Genomic DNA, 23488 nt, shown 5'->3' with positions numbered 1-23488 from the left:
TCTAAACACATGTGAAACTCTGAATGCTAAGGAGAAGCCCCGCCCATTTCTGCCACCACTGCAAACCGCAGCAGCACTTTGACTCATTTGATTGACAGCTCCATCTTCTCTATCCCCCTCCGCTGTTTATTAAATATAGGCCAGCTGTGCGCATCACAAATCCCCAAATGATTGCCTTTCGGGTCTTTTTTCGCCTCGTGCCATTGGCTGACCACTGGCCTGATTTCCGCTGATCTGCATGTGCGAGCATGTGAGACAGTACTTAACACACACAAACTCTGGCTCTCACACTCACATTCAGAGAGACACAAGATGCAGCTGTTATCCTACTGCGCTCTTTAGACCGCTGCTGGCCTGACTCTCTCATCCTCCATCAGCCGACGCTCTTCTGTCAGCAGAAGCATGCAACGATTGCTGGACAGCAGCTGGATAAAGTTTGGACCTGCTGGAAGAGATGACTGGGTGTCTGGGTCCCCATCGCCGCCTACCGCAGAACAACGACCACAGGTTAGTGAACTATCCCAGTCAAGATGAAAGCTGGTATTCAAGATGGACAGAAGATTGATTAGTTCCAAAAATGAAGGTTCCAAAGTGGTGATGTCATAGAAGAACCATTGAGAGAAGCTTTCAGTAAACAGTTCTTTAAAAAAAATGTTTCTTTGTTTGAAGAACTTTTAAATAATCCAAAGAACCTCTATAAAGAATGGAAATTGTGCAGTTCCATTTGTGTGAGAATTAAAGTCATTGTTACACTCTGACATTTGTTTTGTCTTCAATTTTGATGCTGTGATGACCTGAAGCTCAGTTGTGATCTCCACAGGGGTTCATTTAAGGTGACAGTGTGGTTTGGCGTAAATGAAGGGGTTTATAGGACCAAAATATCTAATCTAGCTGAAAAGCAGCATTATGTGATTAGTAAACGGTTGGAGAAGCACTAGATTTTGGGATGCAGTCAGGTTAGGGTGGAGGCGCTGGTTCTGGATTAGTAAACAGCTGTATTTATTAAAGAATGGTTGCTTTACTTCAGTGCATTCAAGAAGATAGTGGATCCATCCCTGGATATGCTGCATATATGCTATAGGTTCAACAAATAACTTTTACATTGTTTTATTTTCAAGACCATTTTTCACTGTAGTCTCGATATGGCTCTGTACTTAAAATTGTGTTTTATAGGTTTTTCAAATCTTTCTGTTGTTTCTTGTTTCATTAAAACTATGGTTTTCTCGTGAGCTGAACAAGACATTTAGTTTAGAAATTAAATTAGTTTGTTAGGGTATATGAAATTTCAAAAGATCAAAGAACAGTCTTCATTTTTCTATCTAGTTTCATACATTCAGATATCATCTCACTACTAAAAACAGCTGGCTACTGTAGATTTTCTTCCAGATTAAAAGCATTTTAGGCACTTTTCAGTTAGTCAGGCTGTCAAACCCGCTGGTTGTCCAATTAAACCAAGTAAATCCCATCACGTGAGAAAACAGAATTATTTCATGAGGTGGCAATTGTGTATCAATTTAAGAAAAAAGCAAAGTCCACTATTTAGGTTGAAATGTTATTGTACCATTTTTTCAGTGTTGAACATCATTGAAGATCAGCAAATTTATTTATATAGCACATTTCGTAAACAATGGTAATTCAAAGTGATTTACATAAAAGAAAGTAAAATTATTAAAAAATGTACTTATTTAAAATGAATTTAAAAGAGTTAGAAAATGATTTTACATAAAACAAAAAATAAGAAAATATAGTGCAATCAGGTTTTATTTAATAGAAAGAAAACAAATAGCTACAAAAAATTGAGAAGCTAGTTTTTTTTTCTTTTCTTTTTTTTATGAAAACAAGCAGATAGTAAATGAATAGAATACAAGTCCTTTAAAAAAATATATATATTTTTTAATAAAAAATATGTCCTTTACGTCCCTATAGGGTTACCACTGGAATGAGCTTTCGAGCCAAAACGACGGGAAATCGGAGCTTCTCCTGTACATCATCCTCCCGCTCGCCACGCTCCTCGTGTTCGGTGCCGTGTTCGTCCTCGTTTACCGGAGGTTCAGGCAGAACAAGCTCGGACTGGCCAACATCATCGCGCTGGACCTGCAGGACCCGGAGCGCAACGCCGAGATCCTGTCGTCACTCACCGGGAACGCGGAGCGGCTGAACAGCACGAGCTCGGACATGTCTGACGGGGTGTTCCTCATGGTTTACCTCCCGCCGCCCTACGAGGACACGCTGACCAAGATCACGCGAGCCGCGAGCCTCAGCAGCGGGAAAGACGTCGAGTCCATCACGATCGAAGACCTCGAGGCCAAACTGTGTCCAGAGCTCGTGTCCAGCGGGGAGTTCGTCTGAGAAGCAAAGAGAAGCCCCTGGGGAACAATTAAATAATAAGACCATCCCAAAAAATTACAATGGTTTCCTCTACAAACATTATAAACCATTAACTTTTAACCATTTAAACCATTAAAAATGGTGTAGTGTGTGTTTTGTGACTTGTTCCATAAAGATTTACTGGTTTTAACAAGCCACCAATAGAAGTTTTCCATTATAACCAGTAAAACCATTAGAAATAGTGTGATGGTGTCTACTGTTTTTTTTTTTCAGCAGGGAGTGAAGATGACACAAGGGCTATCTCAGTTTTTTGTTGTCCTCTTGTCTGTCTGTTGATTTCTAATCTATGAAACTAAAATAACAGAGAAAAACTTAAAAGTATGTGCCTGACTTTCTATACTTTTTTATACTTTACCATAATAGAGATCTTGATATTCATATTAGTTTCACATTACAACAATGTATTGTATACCACATGGACATGAGAGTATAGTTGTGCTTGTATTTACAGTAGGCTGAGTAATCACTGTGTGTTTTACTTTGAACTATTGCCTAGTTAGACGCACTTTGTGTTGTACCACAATTTTTAGTAGAGACTATCACAGTATTATGTCATGTTTTTATATCTGCAAGACTGCATCAGTCATAGTTTGCATAAATAATTAGCACGATGCTGGCAAGTTTTGCATTATCATGTAGTCATCTAAACCATTTCTAATAAAGACCATATTAAAGGCTGCTAAGTGTCACTGAACTTTTTGCACGCATGCAGTTTTTCATGCAATCACATTGCATATTGCCTTAATACTTAATATATGTCAATTGCATATCAAGGTACATTGAAAAAAAAATACAATAGCATGTAACTATTATTTTTGTTATTATTAGATATTATCAATATTAAAATCAGGAATCCACATTCAAAAGATCCGCTTAACACCTTTCAGTCTCAGAAAAAAAGGCACAAAAGCTGTATCTGGGGCAGTACCCTTTCAGAATATGTACACTTTTTAGTTACTGCCCCAGTGACAGCTTTATCAGAGTTTGCTGGAAAAAATCTTGCTTGGGATTTTTATGTAATTTTTATATTTGTAGCACCAGAGAAACAAAACAGCTGCTGCATGTACATGTAAAAAATGGTTATTTAGTTGTTCTGTCTATACATTTCTCAGTGAGAAAAAAGTCTGTTGTTTATCTCAGTACACAATAATCAAGTGGTTGCTATTGCTATAATTACAAGCACGCCATCTAGTGGATGTTCTATGTATTTAGTATGTTGCCTACTGAATACTGGCTCATAGTAAAAAACCTTAACAAGGGCCTTAATTAAATTAATGAGAACAACCTTGCGTTTCAAATGGATTTAATGACTCATACAGGCTAGTACAAAACACAAGCTTGTGCTGGGATTTTGTCGTCTTGCAAGAAAGCTACAAATATAATTGCACCTAAATGCAAAAGTAAAGGAGGGGGCTAATAGAGGTCAGGACTTTAGGGTGTTTGACAGATGGCAAAGTACGAAGTGGCCTTCATGGTCATACACTCCGGCTGGTGGATCAGCGAGATCCTGTCAAAGGAAAACAGGAAACATGAAAAGAGTTTTAATTTTTTTTTATATATCAGTTTAGTCAAGCCAGTGATATTAGCTATTATAGTTTCAACATACTTGCATGCAAACACAGTAAACTCATGTTTTCCATTAATTGCTGTATTGAATTGGTTCTTGTTTCATTCACTTACATTTTATGGATGTGTCTAGAAGTTTCGGGGTCAGGAATCGGATACGTTCTGTTATAGTCAGATGAACACAAAATCAGGACACTTGCACTCACCTGCTTTATGAGGATTCACTACTTATATAATTTCTTAATGGAATAAATATTAATACTACAGTCTGCAAAATGAATGTGTAATGGATGTTTAATGTTGTGGCACAGTTAATTAAATCACTGCACTGGATAATATCATTTTCTGACATTTGTGTGTTTTATTAAAGTACTCACAGTGCATTTATAAGGGTCTGGACACAGGCTATGTCATCGCTGGTGTTATCATCAATCAGCTCTGAAAAGGAGAACAATCACATTTAATTTTAGAGAATATTTATGCATATGAAAAAGTCTCTTCTGCTCACCACATATTTGTTTAGATGTACAGTAAAAACTGAAATATTCTGAAATAATATTACAATTTAAAATAACTGTTTTCTATTTGAATATATTGTAATATTAAATTTATTCCTGTGATGCAAAGCTGAATTATCAGCATCATTAATCCAGTCTTCAGTGTCACATGATCCTTCAGAAATTGTTCTAATATACTGATTTGCTGCTCAAGAAACATTTCTGATTATTATACATTTTAAAACAGCTGTGCTGCTTCACATTTTTGTGCAAGACATACTCTTTTAAAGGATCCTTCAATGACCAAAATGTTCAAAAGAACAGCATTAATTATCATAACATTATGCATTTCAGTCACTTGTAATCAATTGAATGCATCCTTGCAAAATATATGTATTGATTTCTTTCACAAGAACCCCAGACTGGTTGTTATCTTGCCGTATCAACCAGTCCATCATCTCTTTCTAGATTAAATATACTCACTGTCGCAGGACAGTCTGCAGAGGTTCAGTGCACGACTCTGAGCAGAGTTGCACACCACATGGTCACTGAGCTGGAACAAGCCGTACAGGGTCCAGACCTCATCTTTGTCCTCATCACTTTCATTACTGGAAGAGCCGCCTTTATTACTTCCTCTGGGAGACCTACCACGACGAGGACCGCTACGAGGCTCTTGTGGCTCAGGGATCGTCTTAATAGCGCTGGTATTGAAGCCAGAGGTCAGCTGGACGTGACACACGACTGTAAAGAAAAGAGATTTCATTCATTTCAGTCATTTTTGAAGAATGTTCTATTGCATCCAACTTAAAACTGAAACTTTCACAGCATTTTGGGTCCAACCTTTCAGTGAACAGTTCTTAAAATAGGCATTTAATTTTCTTACCGTGAAGAACATTTGTAAAAAAAAACAAAAAATACAACCTTCTTCCACTTTAAATATCCCTTTATGGAATGGAAAGATTTAATGCACATTTAATGTTCTTCATGGAACCTTCAATGCAAATAAAGAACATAGTGTGTTCTATGCTATGCTCACCTGCAAACTACTTCAACAGTACATGAATCTACACAGAAGCAGTGATAGGTACAGTTTATCTAAAGCTGGGGATGTAAAGAGACTCACTCTGTGCCAGAACGTCTGCAGAATTGGGGATTTGAAGAGTAAGGCCTTCTTCAAGCTGCTGCTTCAGCTCACATTTACTCAAAATCACGCCGTCACTCACGCCGACCGCTAGAAATAAAACAACCACAACTGCCAACATCTTCACGTCTGGATGAATCAGTTTTCAGGGAATCATTGTAAGCGTAGTGTAGATATAGACCCAGCTGTTCCCCTGAGAGAGGCCATCTGTGTGTCAGTGGGTTATGTGAAAGAAGAGTTCGAAAGCTTGTGTGTCAGCGCGTAGGAGGTTTTAAGGCACTTTGTGTTCTGGATGAAATGTTTTGGCTTGGTTTCAGTGTTTCTGGGTTGCACAGAATCAAGTTCTATAACTAGGGAAAACACAATGAAGTAAAGAGCATGGTCTTTTGAATAGTCTTTGTCTCAGCCAGGATCGGATGTCACGTACGGGTTATGTGACGACCGCAAGAAAGACCCGGACAGACTGACTGGTGCATGAGACAATGCTGGGTGGACCTGTGAATTTAGGTTCAATAAAAATAAAATAAATTCTAGGAGGGAAAGCATTTTGCTGTAATACAGTGATGCAAGCAAAATGTGAGTTTGCTTTGTTCTGTATCAGCTTGATTAGTTTGTCTGTTACCATGCAGGGTGGAAAGAGTGCCAATGCATACAGGTCAGGACGTTTGGGATTTAAACTAGTGCGCATATAGAAACACTTGACACACCTTACCATGATATAGGTGCATATAAGAGACCAGAAAAATTATGTGCTGATAAATTAATATGTACACTTTATGACCACTGTTTGCACAGTCATATATATATATATATTGTATTAAATTATTAGTGAATAAAGAATCTAGGCCTATGCTCATGCAAAATGCTTGCACATAAATTTGCTCTTATCTCTGTTCCAATGTTGATTAATTCAAATGATCAATAAGTGTGAAAAAATATTAAGTAATAATCAAAAGAAAAAAACATTGAATAAAGGGTGTTACCATTGAAACAAAACAAAAATACTTTAAAAATACGTGATTTCCAGTGTGATCGCTGATCGGAAACAAAAATAAGCGACAAAGCCTTATGGTATAATTCGTTTTTTTTTTTTTTTTTTTTTTTAATAAAGATAATTTAAACTGTGAAAAACATGATTAAACGTTACTTTATCGTCATGTTTTTATTTGTGTATTTTATTTTGAGTATTACTGGCTCATTACAAGATTAGAATAAAACCAATCACAGTTATAGAGATAATAACAAGTCACGCATTTCTGCAAGCCTGATTTGTCCATGTTTTTATGTTGCTGCACAAACCAGTGGCACTTTAACCCACCAGAAATAACGGAAGGAAGGCTTTCAGGGTTAAGAAAACCGCAAACATCTCTAGACAGTTGATAAGCAGGTATTACTCCAGTGCTGACCAGGAGCACCCAAACCCGTTGCGACTACCTTCCATCTGGAGGTCAGGTCTAATCTCATTCCTGTTTGGCACAGGTGAGAGTTCATCCAGGGGGCCACAGACTTGATACAGCAGTGGTCTACCCTAGGAGTGGGGTGGAACACGGGCTTTGAGCCCAAACTGAAGGTGCTGCATGTGAAGCAGGCACAGAGGAATTACAGAGGAGGCCACCACCATACAGCCGGGCAACCTCGGAAAAGCCTTAGGGGGCATGTTGTCCTTGGTTTGAAAAGATGCTGCCAATTGCTGAATAGTCAGGGATTGCTCCGGCATAATCCATATCGCATTTGGGGCGGAGTCTAAAATCTGTAATCTGAAAAACCTGTAGTCGAATAAAGCCTGACTCACTGTTCACTGGGGGCACAATTTGCATGCAATGTCTACACTTCTTGTCGGAAAACAAGCATTTTGTTGTCCGCAACTGAAGTGTATAAGCAAGGTGGCCGGCAAACAAACTTAAACGAGTGACCTCACTGAATTGTTTATTCACGGGTTTATTTTTGAGAATGTGAGCTCGCTGAGAGAAGGCTGGGGGAACTTGCACTCACGTGAGTGTGTGAGAGAGTGTGAGGAGGAAATTTGCTCTTTATTGTATGTTGGTACAGTGATAAAACAGATTTTTTATTTTATTTTATTCGTGTCAGAGTAGGATGGGCTCTTCCTGGTGAATTGTAGTTCCTCCCAAGGTTTCGTTATCCACCAAAACCACACTGAGTAAATTCTTATTCCTAAATGTAAAAATCAGCCCTTGTTTCCTGTGTTGTCACATTCATGTCATTTTAGCTTGCATTTCAAAAATAATTTCTGTGGCATGCAGCAGACAGATTATAGAAATCACGCTTTAAAGCTTTAAATCCTCGCTGTGTTTTGTTTTGGATGGATCTGTTGGTGGGGTGAACACCACAATTCCTTGTAACAACGAAATGCTTTTGTGTGAAAGTGCTTTTTGGGGCAAGGTGCTGACATTTAATTAGCGCTTTCTAGAAACCCGCATTGGTTTTAGTCAAGAAAATGAGTTCAGACAAGCTAATTTAAGGATCATTTGGTAATCATGAATGATCCAAATAGGACAATTTAAATCAGACTTGATCTTTTGCATTGTCTCAGTCAGCACACTAGATGATTTGCAGCTTACATTAGAGTGACAAATTTCAGCTTGCAAATTTTTGTAGTGATAAGTCTGATGAATCACATACAGAAGACTGTCTCCATCTGTCTCCAGCAACAACAATATATATTAATACAAAAATTAAATACTTGAATATTTAAAATCATATCCTCAGCTCATTCGGTCTTAATAAAAATAATCATTTATTTACAGTCTGTTTTTGAATTTTGTTATTATTATTGCAGGGGAAAGTGTGCATCTTTAATGCATAGAATATAGATTGCAATAGATTTCAGACAACAGCTGGTGATGGCTGAGCTAAAACTTTACCAGCTGACTAACATGTTAATTATTTAAACAATTTGTATATTATTTGCTTTTTCTCTTTCCCTGCACGATGCATCATGGATATATGCATATGTTTAAAAACTATGAGGCATCTTGTTGCTTTTGGATTTAAAGAAAAGAAAGAGCACACATTGGTTTGTTCATTTTATTTTTTATGATAAAGTGACAGTGTTTAAAAGCTCTCAGCAGCATCACAATCATATTGGATTATACAATGATATATTTTTAGGTTTATACAGTGATATATGTTTAGACATTCACAGTATTACAGTAATGAACTAAAGTGTCATAATGCACAAACTCCCTATATTCAGACTCTCATTTAAACTCCCGCCACCCATCATTATTATTCAATCAAAGACAGCTGCCATGGAAAGCATCGGACTGATGTGTGTGTGTAAGTAATGCAGCAGGAAGAATCTAATCTTGAGTGAGTCTGCTCCATCTGTTTTAAATGCATTCAGCAAAGTAGTTTGGAGGAACGACAGAGCGACACTCCTCCACCAACATCATCTCCGCGCTGTAACACACAGAAGAGAATCACACGCTCAGACCTGACTCAAGACACATTATAATTACTGTCACATGTAGAGGAACAAAAACTACACACACACACGCACACACACACACACACATATATATATATATATAGAGAGAGAGAGAGAGAGAGATTTCATTCAATAACTTACATCTTCTTTACATCAAATAGGACCTCTTTGGGTTTTGCATTCCTGTTAAGAAATTAGGTATTTTGTTATGTAATAGTTATATTTTTCGAACTTTCGTATGAAAGTATGAACACTTTTGTGTTTTCATGCAATCTAACGTAAAAAGCATATTCTTCTTTGAATTTGAGTCCTAGAATTTTTTAGTTTGTTGCACTTACATAAAGTTTGTCAGGGTCTTCAGGCAGGTGATGTCATCAGTGATGTCATCATCAGTCAAAGCTGGTTCGCAAAAAGAGAAAAAGAATTCAGAGTTATTTTATTCATTTTTAAATGATTATGTTTTTTTTTACAGTGCAGTCATTAAAAACACTCACCAGAGCAGGTCATGTTGCAGACGTTTTGCGATGGGATCATGCCGGAATCACAGACCAGCTGATCCCTGAGCTGAAACACACCGTACAGGTGACCGGCATCTTTGGCAGCTGTGGTCGGATGTGGTTTGGAGCTGGATTGAGCTCCAGATGGTAGAACCTTGGGAGGAGAACCAGATGGTGGAACCTTGGGTGGAGAACCAGATGGTGGAATCTTGGATGGAGCTCCAGATGGTGGAACCTTGTGTGGAGAACCAGATGGTGGAACCTTGGTTGGAGCTCCAGATGGTGGAACCTTGGGTGGAGAACCAGATGGTGGAACCTTGGATGGAGCTCCAAATGGTGGAACCTTGTGTGGAGAACCAGATGGTGGAACCTTGGATGGAGCTCCAAATGGTGGAACCTTGGTTGGAGCTCCAGATGGTGGAACCTTGTGTGGAGAACCAGATGGTGGAACCTTGGGTGGAGAACCAGATGGTGGAACCTTGGTTGGGGCTCCAGATGGTGGAACCTTGGGTGGAGAACCAGCTGGAGCCTGAGGTAGAACTCGAGATGATGGAGCCTTAGGTGGACCTCTATGTGGTGAAGCCTGAGGTGGAGCTCCAGATGGTGGAGCTTGAGGTGGCACTTGGGATGCAACTTGAGGTGGGTACTGTGCTGGCATCATCTCATTGTGGACAGCAGTGTTTTGGACAAAGCTGGTGTTGAAGGCTGAGAAGCTGGCTTTGCAGACAACTGCCTCAGAAAAGAAGAAAGACATGGATGAGGGTCACATAATCTGACATAAAACAGTGTAATTTGACATCCTGAAGGAGAAGCTGCAGAACAATATCTCACGTCTGGCGATGAGACTGTTCACGGTTATTGTCTCCTCCATGACGGTGATCTGCTGCAACTGAGCGGCGTCCAGCCTGGCCTTCAGCTCACATTTATTGATAATCCGTCCCTCAGTCACACTGAATACCAGCAGGACCAGAGCAACCACCACCAACATCTTCACTGGGTTTGCACTCTTCATCTCTCTCTGTTCGGAATCTGGAGATTACACATGTTCAGATAATCCAGGGAACTCTGAGTACATCTTGAAGTAGAGCCAATAACAGATTACAAGTGTTCAGTGATGCATATTCATGATTTACTGGATTAGGGGGGATAAAAAATATCTGAAGTATTTTAGTTCTAATAATGCACAAAAAAACATCTTCATCTTAACTAAAATAAAAATTTAAAATTCAGATTCAAACTTAAGTATTAAATAGGTTGAGACACATATACAGTATGTGTGTGTGTGTGTGTATAATTTAATAATATATATTACACAAAAACAAATAATAAATAATTATAACTACACAAAAACAAATAAAGTACATTCAATCCAGCAGATGCTTTCATCCAAAGTTTTTATCCCTTTATTCTTACAATGACCAGCAGTGAATTTAATGGAAAAAACCCTGAAATATCATAAAGAACTGATTTGTAATGCATCTTACCAGAGCTTCTGTTGAGATGCTGTTTGTTGGAGAGTCTTCTCCAGCTTCACTGTTTTTTTGTGCTGTGCTTCATCTTATATATGTCCGGCTGACCTCCGCCTGCTCTGTTGGTCCATCCCATCATCACCAGGAGATCATATTCCTATGATGTCATTGCTCTGAAACATCACAAATACTGGCCAGGAAGCTTATCATCCTTATTGTTATGTATTTGTTTATTTGTTATCTGCTCTCTTTTTCTCCAGTGGTTTCCAGGTGCGAGTGGAATGATGTGTTTTGATGCTTGAGTCTTTGTGCTCAGTTTGTCTTTAGATGATGATGTTCTGCAGCACACACGCACCCGCAACCACAAACAGCAGCATTTCCAATTCAAATACCTTCGTCTAGAGCCCGCTGCTTGTATAATGGTACTGCTGTGACTCTCCAAAGCCTCAGGTTTTGTTTGGGTGGATCTAAGGCCTGACAATGCTTAAAGGATAATTTAGCAATTGTGAATTATGCAATGAAATCTATTAAATTCAAATATGATCTTCTGCATTGATCTTCCAGATGAGTTTTGTTCTCAGGAAGATTATTTTTCATGCAGCTTTTCTGATGAGAAAAGTTTTTTCTTTAGATGCATTACATGGTCAATCTGATAAATCTTTGCTGAACATTTCGGTCAGTATCTTCACTGCAAGGGCTCATTTTAATGCATTCAAATAGCAAACAAATCTTTGGTTTGGTTGAAGATGCTTGCTTTGACCTTTGTGTGTTGTTGTTTCAACATGTAAATGTGAACTGCACATGGCACAGAACAAATAAGAAATTTCAAGAATTATTATTATTATTTGTATGCTTGTGGATGTGCAACCACTATCCTTTTTTATTTCATATACCCATAATTTATGTAATCAATTTTTTGATTAATGTATATTAAATGAAAAAAAATATTTTCTACATTTTAATATATTAATGCATTTTTATTGATGCATGGAGCATACTGTATAAAAAGGAGATAACATGGTCAGTATCACTAATATGCTTTTTTAATATAATATGTCCACGAAAGATGGCTTTGGACAATGTATTTGGTTAAACAAAGTTTATCTTTTATTATGATTCATTGACACTTAGGGCTGGTGGACAAAAAAAAAGACATAAAACAGCAAAATAATAAAAAAACTCTTTTACAAATTAACGAAACATGTATTTGGGATTTAGATGTTGTTAAAATTATTTTATGAGAATGCATGGCTACTTTCTGAATGGCCATGGCGTGGAGAAAGATGCTCTTTGCAGGTTAAATAGACCATGCAAACCAGACTTCTTGGATGGTACAACACTTGTTTTGTGTTAAAAAAACAAAAGCTTTCACTTACGCAAACCCTGGTTTGTTGGTGTTTTTATTGTAAAAACAGACTGAGACAAGTGTATTTTTTAAAATCTTTGTTTATTGGCATTCTGAGGTATGCTATAGCTACATGCAGCCTTACTGAAGCTATTTTGAGAACATTTTCCAGGTAATTTATGGCAAAAAATGCAATATGAGAACTAATTCATGTGATCAGTAGTTTCAGCTGGGATTATTACAATAATGCACTGGGATGACATTTGACAGAATATTCATGTCTGAAGAAACGCTGAATGTTTCAGGGACACTCAGCAAAGTACTGCGCAGGATTGACGCCGCGGCACTCGTTCACAGAGAGGACCACAAGTGGCCTAAAAGACAATAAACACAATCTCGTTAATAGAAGGGTTAAAGGGATCTTGCAGATCTTATTGCTGTGGTTAAAAATATATTGTTAACATTAATGGAAATATATGTACTATAAAGAAATATATTTTCTTTACCTCTATTTCATCATATATTTTTGCCAATTAATTAATGTATATTGTCCAAAATATATTTTATACATTTTGAAAAATGTATTTCCTAAAGCTTTATATGCTTTCAAGTATTAAATAAAATATAAATATATTTCTAGTCAGTATTTCTCTTGACTCATCATGCCATCTTTTAATAGTTTGACTTACGTTTTTTTGGGTGGAGAGGCGAAGACTGAAACAGGGCTGTAAGAAAACAGGAACAGGAATATTACTATTTATGAGAAAAAATACACTTGTCTAGTTTTCTTTTAGTAATATTTTAATGTTTTTACAATGAAGAATTTTGGCCATTTTCAATTACACTGTGTTTATTTTGCAGAAACATGCTACAGATGTGATCTGACCTCAGTGGAGTCATGCAAATGAGCGGTGACAGATGTAGGTGGTGGTCATGTGATTAGCAGGACTAAAGATGACAACTTACGCATTTCTTGCGCTGTCCAGCAGGGTCTTCAGGCACGTGATGTCATCCCTGATGTCATCATCAGTCAGAGCTTTAGAAGAGAAAAATGATGTTGGGAAAAAATAGGCATTAGGAAAATAATGTCACTCAAATCTGACATGTACTATAATTATGAAATTGTGATGAAACTATATGATGTGCTATTGAGTAAGTGTGATTTCCTTGAGCGAATCGCTTTGAGTGAATTTATTCCAAATCACTGTCCTATAAATGAGTTACATTCCACATGAGATTGAGATCAGTCTATTCTGTTTATAATCCCTTTTGTAACATGACTCACCTCTGCAGCTCATGTTGCAGATGTTCAGACTCTGGCCGGATCCGGAATCGCAGGCCACACGGTCGCTCAGCTGGAAGATTCCAAACAGTCTTGTGATGACTTTCTCCTCGGAACTCTCGGAACTCTCGGAACTGTGGTGCCCGTGTGCTGCACCATGAGATCTCTTTCCCCTTCCACCGGGACGTCCAGGTCTTCCCCCTGGTCTTTCGTTGGGTCGTTGTTCTGGTCTGGGAGGGGGTCTCACTGGAGGTCTCACTGGAGATCTGGGGTCTTCTTGGATGGTGGTGACCAGGCTGGTGTCGAACTTCGACACATGCTCCACAGAACAAACGACTGAAAGAAAGACAGAAACACTCTTGGCTTACATTTGTATCATTACTAGTTGCCAACTGACAGCGTTTACCCTTGCAACACTTACTTTGGGCGATGAGTGGATTGGCAGTTGTGTTGTCAGGCACAGTTGTATTTCCAGGCACAGTTACGTTTTTAGGAACAGTTACATTTTCAGGCACAGTCACATTTCCAGGCCCATTAGTGAGAGTTGCAGATCCATTTCCTCCCTGATTTCCCCCCAGTGCCGCCTCGAGTTGGGACTTCAGCTCACATTTACTGAGAATCCGTCCCTCAGTCGCACTGGAGACCAGAAGAACCAGAGCCAACACGGCCAGCATCTTCACCTTCATCTCTCTCTGGAGATTAAACATAGAGCAATGGACAAATCCAGATTAAACAATCAGTCTGTTCTCTTCATACAGTGCTTGCAATGAATGATCATAATCACTAATGCAGCCAGCAAAGGAAAAAATGTGCCTTTACCACCCAGACTTTAACCTTGGAAAACATTATTCTTGCATATTTTGATACAGTTATAAAATTAAGTAACATTTAGATAAAATGAGCTTAAAGCATTCTATACAAAGAGTACAAAAGGGATTTTACCAGCGATGCTTCAAATGTCGTAGAAGTAGATGTAGTCTTCAGTCTTGCTTTGGGCTTCAGTGTTTGTTTCCACTATCTGTTGTGTGCTGATCGGACGAGCTTTCGGATATTTATACTGAATTCAACATGATGACCTCACCGCATCAAACTCACTAAACCTGTTGAAGAACCACTACATGACTTGAATTCCAAAGACAAATTGTCTTTTACAGGTGAGTCAGGTTTTGCTTCGTCACTTTTTCCTCTCGCCATTTCAACTATTTTTAAATGGTGACCATGTAATTATGAGATCTTTATAACAGTTTCCTGGTGAATGACCTAGACTAAGTGGCTTTGCAAATAAATGTGACTTTTTATTATTATTATTTTTTATTATTTATTAGTATCTTGTTTTACATTTTAATTTCAAAAGCTTACCACTAAACTTAAAGGGAATGTTCTCCCCAAAATAAAAATTGTGCCATTAATTAATCACCCTCATGTCGTTCGAAACCCGAAAGACCATTAGAACACAAATTAAGATATTTTTGATGAAATCCGAGAGCTCTGTGACCCTCCCAAAGACAGAAATGTAATTAACAAGATCAATGTCCAGAAACGTAGCAAGGACATCGTTAAAATAATCCATGTGACATCTCGGGTTCAACCGTAATTATTTGCAGCTACGTGATTACTTTTTGTGCGCAAAGAAAACAAAATTACGACTTTATTCAACAATTCCTCTCAACAATTTGCTGTTTACGTTGTTTGCACTTTGATCTGAACGTAAACAGCATGTCAGCGTGGCGCAGCAGATGCAGAACTGCACATGCTGTTTACGTTCAGTAGACGAATTGTTGAATAAAGTCGTCATTTTATTTTCTTTGCGCAACAAAAAAAAGTTCTTGTTGCTGCAAATAATCATGTTTGAACCATTGATATTGTCAGGGAAATAGCAGTGTATTATTATTATTATCAACCATGTTCTTATTACACACACACACATACAAAAAACATTTGTCAAGTTTAGCAAGTTTTGTGCAATGATATTCAAAATGTATCAGGGATGAATGTTATGGGTTGAATCAATGCAAAAATTAAGAATAATAGTTTTAACTAGCAAATTTTAATGCAAACTTTTTTTTTTCTATATTATTTTCAAATAACAGTTTATTGATATACCATGATCCGATTTGGTCGTGGCATTCACTGGAAACAGATATTCGTTCCCGAAATGATTTCTACCATTCATTCTGATTTATTGATGTCTTTGTAGTTTATAGAGAAGGCAGGCTTAGACAAGCAACTCTTTTGAAAAACAAGTTTTATTTGTAGTCTGATGTATGCTGTTGTACAGGTAGAAGCAGAGATCAGCACAATTGTGGCTATTTTTACAAATATTTTTCAGGTGTCTTATGCAAATACAACTCGAAAGTAAAATACAAGAGATGTAGGAGTCCAAGATCTGCTCACTTCAGATACTTTATGTGATCAGTAGTGCCCCTGATCCCCATTAACCAGCAAATAACCATCAAGTGTATATATCAGTTATGAGTAGGATGACACTGGCAGCACTCTTCCTCACAAATGCAGCCTAAAGGACAGTAAACACGATCTTGTGAAACAAGTTTTACGTCTTGCAAAACCTTGCTGTAGTTTATTGTATTAACCTGCTGTTTAACAAATGTTGATGCTACTGTAATCACAAGAGCACACAATTTATTTCATTGTGATTAAATCACAACTGACTCATATTATATTGACTTACATTAGAACCCATATGGCTAAAATACATATTTTCAGATACTGACTATATATTGAGATATACTGTAAAATATACAAAAATAGACAATTACATTGGGAAATATAAATATATTTCGGATTTTTTTTAAACACTTTTATGCATCAAGAATTGAGAGTAAGTACTTTATGTTACAAAATATTTTTATTTCAAAGAAATTCTGTATGTCATTATTTCACAATTACCATTTCACAGTAAAATACTGTAAATGTAACCTTGGTGAGCAAAAGAGACTTAAAAATATATATATAAATTGTTCCAAAATTTTGTCTGATAGTGAAAACACTGATAAATATGAAGCGTAAAAGACTATAACCATGTGATAATAAAAAAATACTTTTTATGATTATACATCCTTAATTATAGTGTCAGAAAGACACTGAATAATTGTTTTATATATTCATTAAAATGAGTACTGATGAACAGGGAAAGTCCAGACTGTGTGTTGCATGTTTAGTGGGTGGACTATTATTACACACCTGTGGTTGGATTCCTGTTATGTAATTTCAGCTGTACTGCCAAACAGTTTCGGCAGTAATTAATAACTAAACAGACGTATATTGTTTGTTACAGAAATGCTTTATCTTGACAGAGTCACACTATTCAACTAAACGATACTATGATGCATTTCCACGATAAGGCTTTCAATCTTTGTTCACTTCTGCAAAATGCATATTCCTTCAAATATGATACCCAGAAAAGTATTATTGCATTTAAAAGTATTTTAAAGCCTGTACACATAGTGGCTTAGAAATGTAATTAGACACTTTACTTCATTGCTTTACAAGTCACTTTCCACTTTCTCATTTTTAACCAGCTTGAGGTCATCATATTGACATAAGAACATGTCCCACAAAGTTTAGTGTTTGTTATTTTTTATTGCTAAGACACTAAAAGTGATACTTGAGGCCCTCTTAGTGTCTCTCTAATCTTTAGACCAAGCCTGAAAAACTACAAGCACATTACATGCTTTATTATTTTCTTTTTTAAATTAAAAATATAATGCAGATATTTTAGTTTTTAGTCATGTTTGTACATTTTCATTTTCATTTAATGTAAACTTTTATTATTTTTTGCTGTGTTTCTGTCATTTTTAGTATGGTCTATCTAGTTTTTATTAATCTATTTTTACTATAATTTTTTACTGCAACAAGTTAAGCTAAAAATATGAGAAATTTAGCTTTTGCAATTAGCTGAAATAAAAACTTTTGTATAAAGTTTATGAATTGTTTTTTCAGTTTATTTTTTAGTTAACTTTGTGTTTTTTATAGTTAACAAAAACTAAAAACATTAAAAAAACTTTACTTAAATAGATGTGAAGAAGCTTAAACCTATTTTAGACACCTTTTTTGTTTTTCTTGAAAACGGCGCTTGTGTTGTGTGCCTTCAGTGTCCACAATCTTTAACGTTGAGTTGGATCTGTTATTGCTGGATTGTTAAATACACCTCTATTTATTCAGGTTCAGTATCACACAAACACACACTTATTGCACCATGAACTCTCCGGAGAGAGAACAGAACAAACAATCAGACGAGGAACATGATCATGTGTTGTGACGCAAGTATTGGATATCAGAGACACTGTCTGACAAAGAAAACTTCAATTGTTCTGCGTCTCTAAAGCGAGGCATCGGTTTGCAGGAAGTGAAGATGAGTTGGAGCTATTTTGAACACAAGATGAATGTCAGCATGACTCAGCAAACATGACAACATCAGTCTCTCACGGCTGTGATTAGCTGATATCTAATGGTTAAATATGATTAAATATGTCGCTTACACTACGGCCTTGTGGAGATCACTGCTCCCTTGTTTAAACATCTAATGAATTGCATTGGGATATTTAAATATTTACATGGCTACTGCATATAGCCCAAGTATGTTGAACTTTGAGGTCAATCTAAACCAACACAACTGCACAGATCAGTCAGCTGAACGTAATCACACAAATCTTTACAAAGCAATTCATGTGAAACGCACTGACATTTAACTGCTTTTAAAACGAATCATTAAGTGCATGAAGTATGTGCAGCTTTCAGTTCTTGGTTGTGTGCCAGTGGAAAATTATCTCAAATGCATCTTTTACATGACTGCCCTGGATTCTGTGTCATTGCGTGATTACTTTTCACCAGAAGAATGTTTTTGATTGTCATTTTGATCGGCGCTTCATCTCATCCCTGCTGCTGCTCCAGCGGCTCTGGATGTGAACTCAGTGTGAACTTCTGGAAATCAGCGTCTGTGGAAATACAGCACAGTCACACACTGCTCCGAAAATCCTCATGAGTGTTTCATGCAATAGGTGTGATGTCATGTTGTCATGTTGATAGAGAATCTCCTCAAGGTACAGTGACTTTGTGGCATGTGCATTACATAATTTGCTGCATTCTAGCACAAACCACCGTCACGCTGTCTGAAAACAAACTAGTTGTATAAGTATTTCACCATAAAATAAAACCATCACCGCCATCATCTTTTACCATCAAGTTTCCAATTAAACTGTCTACAGGTTGTCAAGTTCTGAAGAAGACGGACAAAGCACAATCAAAATCACATTTTCTTGTTTCCAGAAGACATATTACAGGTCAAACAAAACTTATACTTATCTTGTTACTAAACCATGAATGTTTCTCTTTAAATTAGAGGTATGATGGCAGTTCAATAGAGCTGCGTGAGATATAAACATTGGCTATAGTGACAGTAGGCCTATGTGTTTATGGATACTGAATATTCACATGCGATATAAATTCAATAGAGTTTCAGTTCTATTAAAAATGCACAAGGGACATGTGTGTACAGTACTGAAGTCAATGAAGGTCAATCTTCTCAAACTGACCTATAGACTGTCCCTTTGGTGTGTGTGTTTCTCTGTGATGGGACTGAAGCGAGGCCTGAAGGGTCAACAGATCAAAGTTTCTTCTCTGATATTTCTTAACTGCTCTGGATTCATAATGTTGCATGTCTGGAGTCTTCTGGGTCAACCTGAGGAGAAATCAGAAATCTGTTGAGATTGTTAAAAATTTGGAGTACATCTTTATTTTCCCCTATTGCCCTTGAGCTATAATATCATTTGACCATCAGCATGCAGTCTTTACATTTCTGTGTAGGCCAGTACATTAGTGTCACCTGGTTTCCTCGACAAAAACCCAAAAGGATTTTTAAATTTGCTTTTGGATTACTGCAGAAAATAAGCTCGGTGGCCAATGAAAGTGTATGATCCTTACAAATTTTGTTCATCATGATAATCAACTTTTATGAATTCTGTAGCCTAAACACAAATGTCAGAAGTTGAAAGATAATTAGGCTATAAATGAACTAAACCTCACCACTATTAATCTTCAGAGAACTCTAAAACAGAGTTCAGAGAACATTAAAAACACTTTCCCTGAAAGTTTGAGTTAGAATAGGGTTTGAATTAGACACAATGAGGCTGTGAAAGCGACTGGTGAGTAGAGGAGTTTTTCTGTTTTCTGTGTGTGGTATTTAGTGTCTCCGATAACCTCTGTAGTCCCAGTTAGCCACTTGATAGCAATCACCTTTTTAAAATCTAGAATAAAACATCAAAATATATTGATTTTGCCCCTAAAAAAATAAAATAATAATAATTATTAAATTAATAATAATAATAAAAAAAGGTTTTAGCCTATTAAAATACTCCATCCCTGCAGCACTGCCCAAGCACTGGTGATTTATTAATTAATTAGAAACCCTAATGTGTGCTGCATGTGGCCTAAAGGGTCTGGCCCTGGTGGCCGTGGAGTGAACTGCAGTCTGTCAAACTATTGCTGGCACTGGGTAGACTGTGTTTGAGCTTAACTGACAGCAAAAACTGCAGAATTATGGAAGCCCATTTCCGCCACTGAATAAAAAAATAAAAAAATGTAATTGAGACTTTTTATCTCACAATTCTGACTTCTTTCTCTCAGAATTGCATGGTACATTTTGGCAATTCTGACTTTTTTTTTCTCGAAATTCTGACTTTAAATGAAAAAAATTTTGAGTTTATATCATGCAATTCTGACTTTATCATTCGCAATTTTGACTTTTTGTAAGATATAAAGTCATAATTTAGAGAAAAAAAGACAGGTTTCTGAGTTTATATCACACAATCCAGAGAAAAAAATTGTGAGATAAAAAAAAAAATCACCTTAAAAATAACCTTTTTTTTTTTGTTGTGTGGCAGAAAAGGGCTTCCATAATAGCAAATACATCAGACTGCACATAAACAAATTTTCACAGCTAGTTTAAGAAAATGTAAACATGTCAATTCTTTAAAATATTTGAAAGATGATAGGATGCAAAGTGAAATTCTCTCTTCTTAATAGCAGTAGGTTTATGCTCTTGTGTCTGTGTCTCTCACACCTGTCCAGATGTGAGCTGACAGCATGCACTCTTGCGATCTGACCGGGATACAGTCCTAAAACATCTCGGCCCTGCCGGTGAGCACTGGACAAACACAGTAAACAGATCAAACAAACATGATGCACATAGTAAAACATGATAACATGCATCAAATCAGTTTATATATTAAAGCATAATCCAGATCAAACTGGCAAAAATTGTCTGAAACATTCAATGTTGACATTTTAAGTTTAATTAGAATGATTGCGAATAAAAACGTTTAAACACTTTATTCAGTCAACATTAATGTCTGGAACTGAAAGCAGATAATTTTGAAATGTTGGGAGTCAAAGACTCAAGCCTTTGGACATACATGTGTGTTGGATGGGTTTTGGTGTCCTGACTTTCCTTAAATTCGTGTAACCTCAGAGCAACTCCTGACCCGGCCATCCTGCACTGAACCCTTGCATAAAAACATCAGATTCAGAAACAGGATCATGAATAGATCTCCATGAATTGTTGATAGTTCAGTATTCATTCAGTGATCCTCATCTTTAGTTTCTGCTGCGGCTCCTTGTGTCTCTTTGTTTTTGCTGAATGTGAGCCACAGCTGAGGATATTATTTACAAGTCACAACCAAATCACACATTCAAATGCAAACTCTTCATATGAAAATACATTGAAACCTGTTTTGAAAGACGAACACAAGGCGTCTTACCTGCTTGTGTTCAGTCAGCGTGCAGATGCATTTGCACATTGCATGGCTGAAAGTCAGTGTCCTTGTGAGAGCAATGGACAGCAGTGCTTCTGTTACAGAAATCTGACACAGAGACACTGATACTGATACACTCATCACATCAGCCAGTATCTGTTGTGCTGTGGGTTTAGTCTGACAGTCCTCCATAAAGTCTCTGTTTTATTCTAGAAGCTTTAGGTCTGCAGTTTAAAGGATGTCTCTGGAAGCAAACGAATGCAGTGTCCAAGATTAACACATTGTGTGTGTGTGTGTGTGTGTGTGTGTGTGTCTGCGTGTGTGTTTGAACTAAAGTTGATAATTAATTCAATTTATTCTTATGATATATTTTCATGCCCCCACTTTTGTTTACTTTTCTTACATCGTTTTCTTTCAATAATAATAATAATAAAAATAATTTAATTTAATAATATTAATATATTTAAATATAAAAACATTTAATAAATGCAAATGTATTAATTTTAAATAAAATATTATTCATATTTTAAAAATAATGAATTACTAATTAATAAAATAATTTTAATTTCTTATTATATAATATATAATTTAGATAATAATTCTTACATATAATTAATTTATATGTATTTTAATGTAAACTTACAAATAATAATAATAATGTGGAGTAATTTAACAATTAATAATATTTTTTATATAAATGTATTTATTAAAACGTGTATTTGTCACGTTTTATTATGAAGGTTGCAGGTGGTCTCCCTCTAGTGTTCAAAACATAAAACTGAATGTGAAGTCCTTATAAACTATGCACTCCACGTGTAGTCCAATCAAAAGATGCATGGAACAAGTTTATGAAAATAATTCCCCAAATTTGTGACTTTGATAGTCTAGAGGTTCAAAGAGTATTTTGAGTCTTGGTAGTAGCCTGTTATTATTTTTGTGTCCTTTGTTTTGTGCATAGCATTTCTGCATTCATTAAATTAGACAAAGGGCCCCAAATCCTCAATCTGTCCCGGGACAGAGGCGGGGAAACTCACTGCAGCTGGTGCTTTTATTATCATTTGACGCATATTAAGTGATTTTGGTGCTGTATGTAAATTTATGAGGCCTCTTCTCGGTCGGTGGGAGGTCCATTAAGCATTTATCATTCATATGTAGCGAGACCAACAAAAGCCTGGGAGCGACAAAGCCAGGAAGAGGAGGAGGATGGGGGGACCGTCCGGTAAAAACGGGTCCCGGCTGTGACGACGAGAGGGTTCCTCCTCCCCCGTCCCACTGGCAGCGACTGAATGGCTGGGGCTGGAGACGAAATTACGAAGCCTACCATTGCGAAGGTCCAGCTCATTGATATTAATAAACGCAGGATGACGTTGCACGCCGATCTCCCAATGACAAGACTTAGTTTATGAATATTAATTAGCTACGGCAGACATTGTTTGGAAACCCTCAATGGGATTAAATAAATACATAAAACAACACACACACACACACACACACACACACACACACACACACACACACACATATATATATATATTAATAAGCCTTACAGTAATAAAGTTTATATCCATGGGTAACAAAAAAGAAAAAAGTGTATATTATAGAATTATTAATATTCTTGTCTCCAAACATTTATTTTTGTGTTTATCTATTTCTTCTCTTAGATTGTGCAGTATAACTTTTGTATATTTCTTTTATATTTATATCATTTTTTATATGAAAAAATATTATTCATATTAAATGTATTTATATTTTTCATTATATGTGTCTCTGGAGTCTTAACAATACATTGTATGGGTTAAAATTATCGAAATTTCCTTTATGCCAAAAATCAATAGAATATTAAGTAAATTATGTTCCATGAAAATATCTGTTCCTACCGTAAATCTATCAAAACATATTTTTTTTATTAATAATATGCATTGCTAAGAACTTTATTTGGACAACTTTTCAGGTGATTTTCTCAATATTTAGATTTTTTTCTGCACTCTCAGATTCCTGATTTTCAAATAGTTGTATCTCAGCCAGATATTGTCCGATCCTAACAAACCATACATCAATGCAAAGCTTATTTATTCAATCTGAATTC

At 36.6% G+C, this 23488-nt stretch overlaps 5 protein-coding genes across 20 annotated transcripts; 1 reads left to right on the top strand and 4 right to left on the bottom strand.

Annotated features, from left to right (window-relative positions):
• Positions 1–296: 296 nt before the first annotated feature.
• On the top strand, positions 297–2709 carry LOC127948566 (small integral membrane protein 28). The gene is made up of 2 exons (XM_052545062.1): positions 297–507; positions 1927–2709. The coding sequence occupies exons 1-2, from the start codon at positions 403–405 to the stop codon at positions 2347–2349; spliced, it is 528 nt and encodes a 175-aa protein (XP_052401022.1). The 5' UTR covers positions 297–402; the 3' UTR covers positions 2350–2709.
• Positions 2710–3610: 901 nt separating this feature from the next.
• Positions 3611–5828, bottom strand: LOC127948565 (lysozyme C, milk isozyme). The gene is made up of 5 exons (XM_052545060.1): positions 5575–5828; positions 4935–5192; positions 4332–4392; positions 4069–4116; positions 3611–3895 (listed from the first exon to the last, which is right to left on the bottom strand). The coding sequence occupies exons 1-5, from the start codon at positions 5711–5713 to the stop codon at positions 3820–3822; spliced, it is 582 nt and encodes a 193-aa protein (XP_052401020.1). The 5' UTR covers positions 5714–5828; the 3' UTR covers positions 3611–3819.
• Positions 5829–8668: 2840 nt separating this feature from the next.
• Positions 8669–11166, bottom strand: LOC127948563 (uncharacterized). Of its 16 annotated transcripts, none has more exons than XM_052545058.1 (8): positions 11022–11166; positions 10369–10566; positions 10016–10266; positions 9827–9907; positions 9535–9745; positions 9379–9439; positions 9182–9223; positions 8670–9012 (listed from the first exon to the last, which is right to left on the bottom strand). In XM_052545058.1, exons 2-8 carry the CDS (start codon positions 10547–10549, stop codon positions 8943–8945), a joined length of 897 nt encoding a protein of 298 aa, XP_052401018.1. In that variant the 5' UTR covers positions 10550–10566; positions 11022–11166; the 3' UTR covers positions 8670–8942. The 16 variants fall into 16 exon arrangements, with proteins under 16 accessions (XP_052401008.1, XP_052401018.1, XP_052401019.1 ...); XM_052545059.1 differs by having other exon boundaries at positions 9535–9718; XM_052545054.1 differs by having other exon boundaries at positions 8671–9012; positions 9827–9934; positions 9989–10266.
• Positions 11167–12487: 1321 nt separating this feature from the next.
• Positions 12488–14671, bottom strand: LOC127949338 (uncharacterized). Its single transcript, XM_052546439.1, has 6 exons — positions 14576–14671; positions 14055–14325; positions 13637–13969; positions 13318–13387; positions 13041–13076; positions 12488–12725 (listed from the first exon to the last, which is right to left on the bottom strand). The coding sequence occupies exons 2-6, from the start codon at positions 14317–14319 to the stop codon at positions 12653–12655; spliced, it is 777 nt and encodes a 258-aa protein (XP_052402399.1). The 5' UTR covers positions 14320–14325; positions 14576–14671; the 3' UTR covers positions 12488–12652.
• A 1809-nt stretch (positions 14672–16480) lies between these two features.
• Positions 16481–21186, bottom strand: LOC127949694 (uncharacterized protein C1orf100-like). The gene is made up of 4 exons (XM_052547169.1): positions 21064–21186; positions 20712–20795; positions 19186–19331; positions 16481–18588 (listed from the first exon to the last, which is right to left on the bottom strand). The coding sequence occupies exons 1-4, from the start codon at positions 21138–21140 to the stop codon at positions 18524–18526; spliced, it is 372 nt and encodes a 123-aa protein (XP_052403129.1). The 5' UTR covers positions 21141–21186; the 3' UTR covers positions 16481–18523.
• Positions 21187–23488: the final 2302 nt, after the last annotated feature.

The sequence above is a fragment of the Carassius gibelio genome, chromosome B1, assembly GCF_023724105.1.
Source record: "Carassius gibelio isolate Cgi1373 ecotype wild population from Czech Republic chromosome B1, carGib1.2-hapl.c, whole genome shotgun sequence".
NCBI classification, from domain to species: Eukaryota; Metazoa; Chordata; class Actinopteri; order Cypriniformes; family Cyprinidae; genus Carassius; species Carassius gibelio.
Note: the sequence above shows the minus strand (reverse complement) of the source record. Positions and strands in the feature narration are given on the sequence as shown.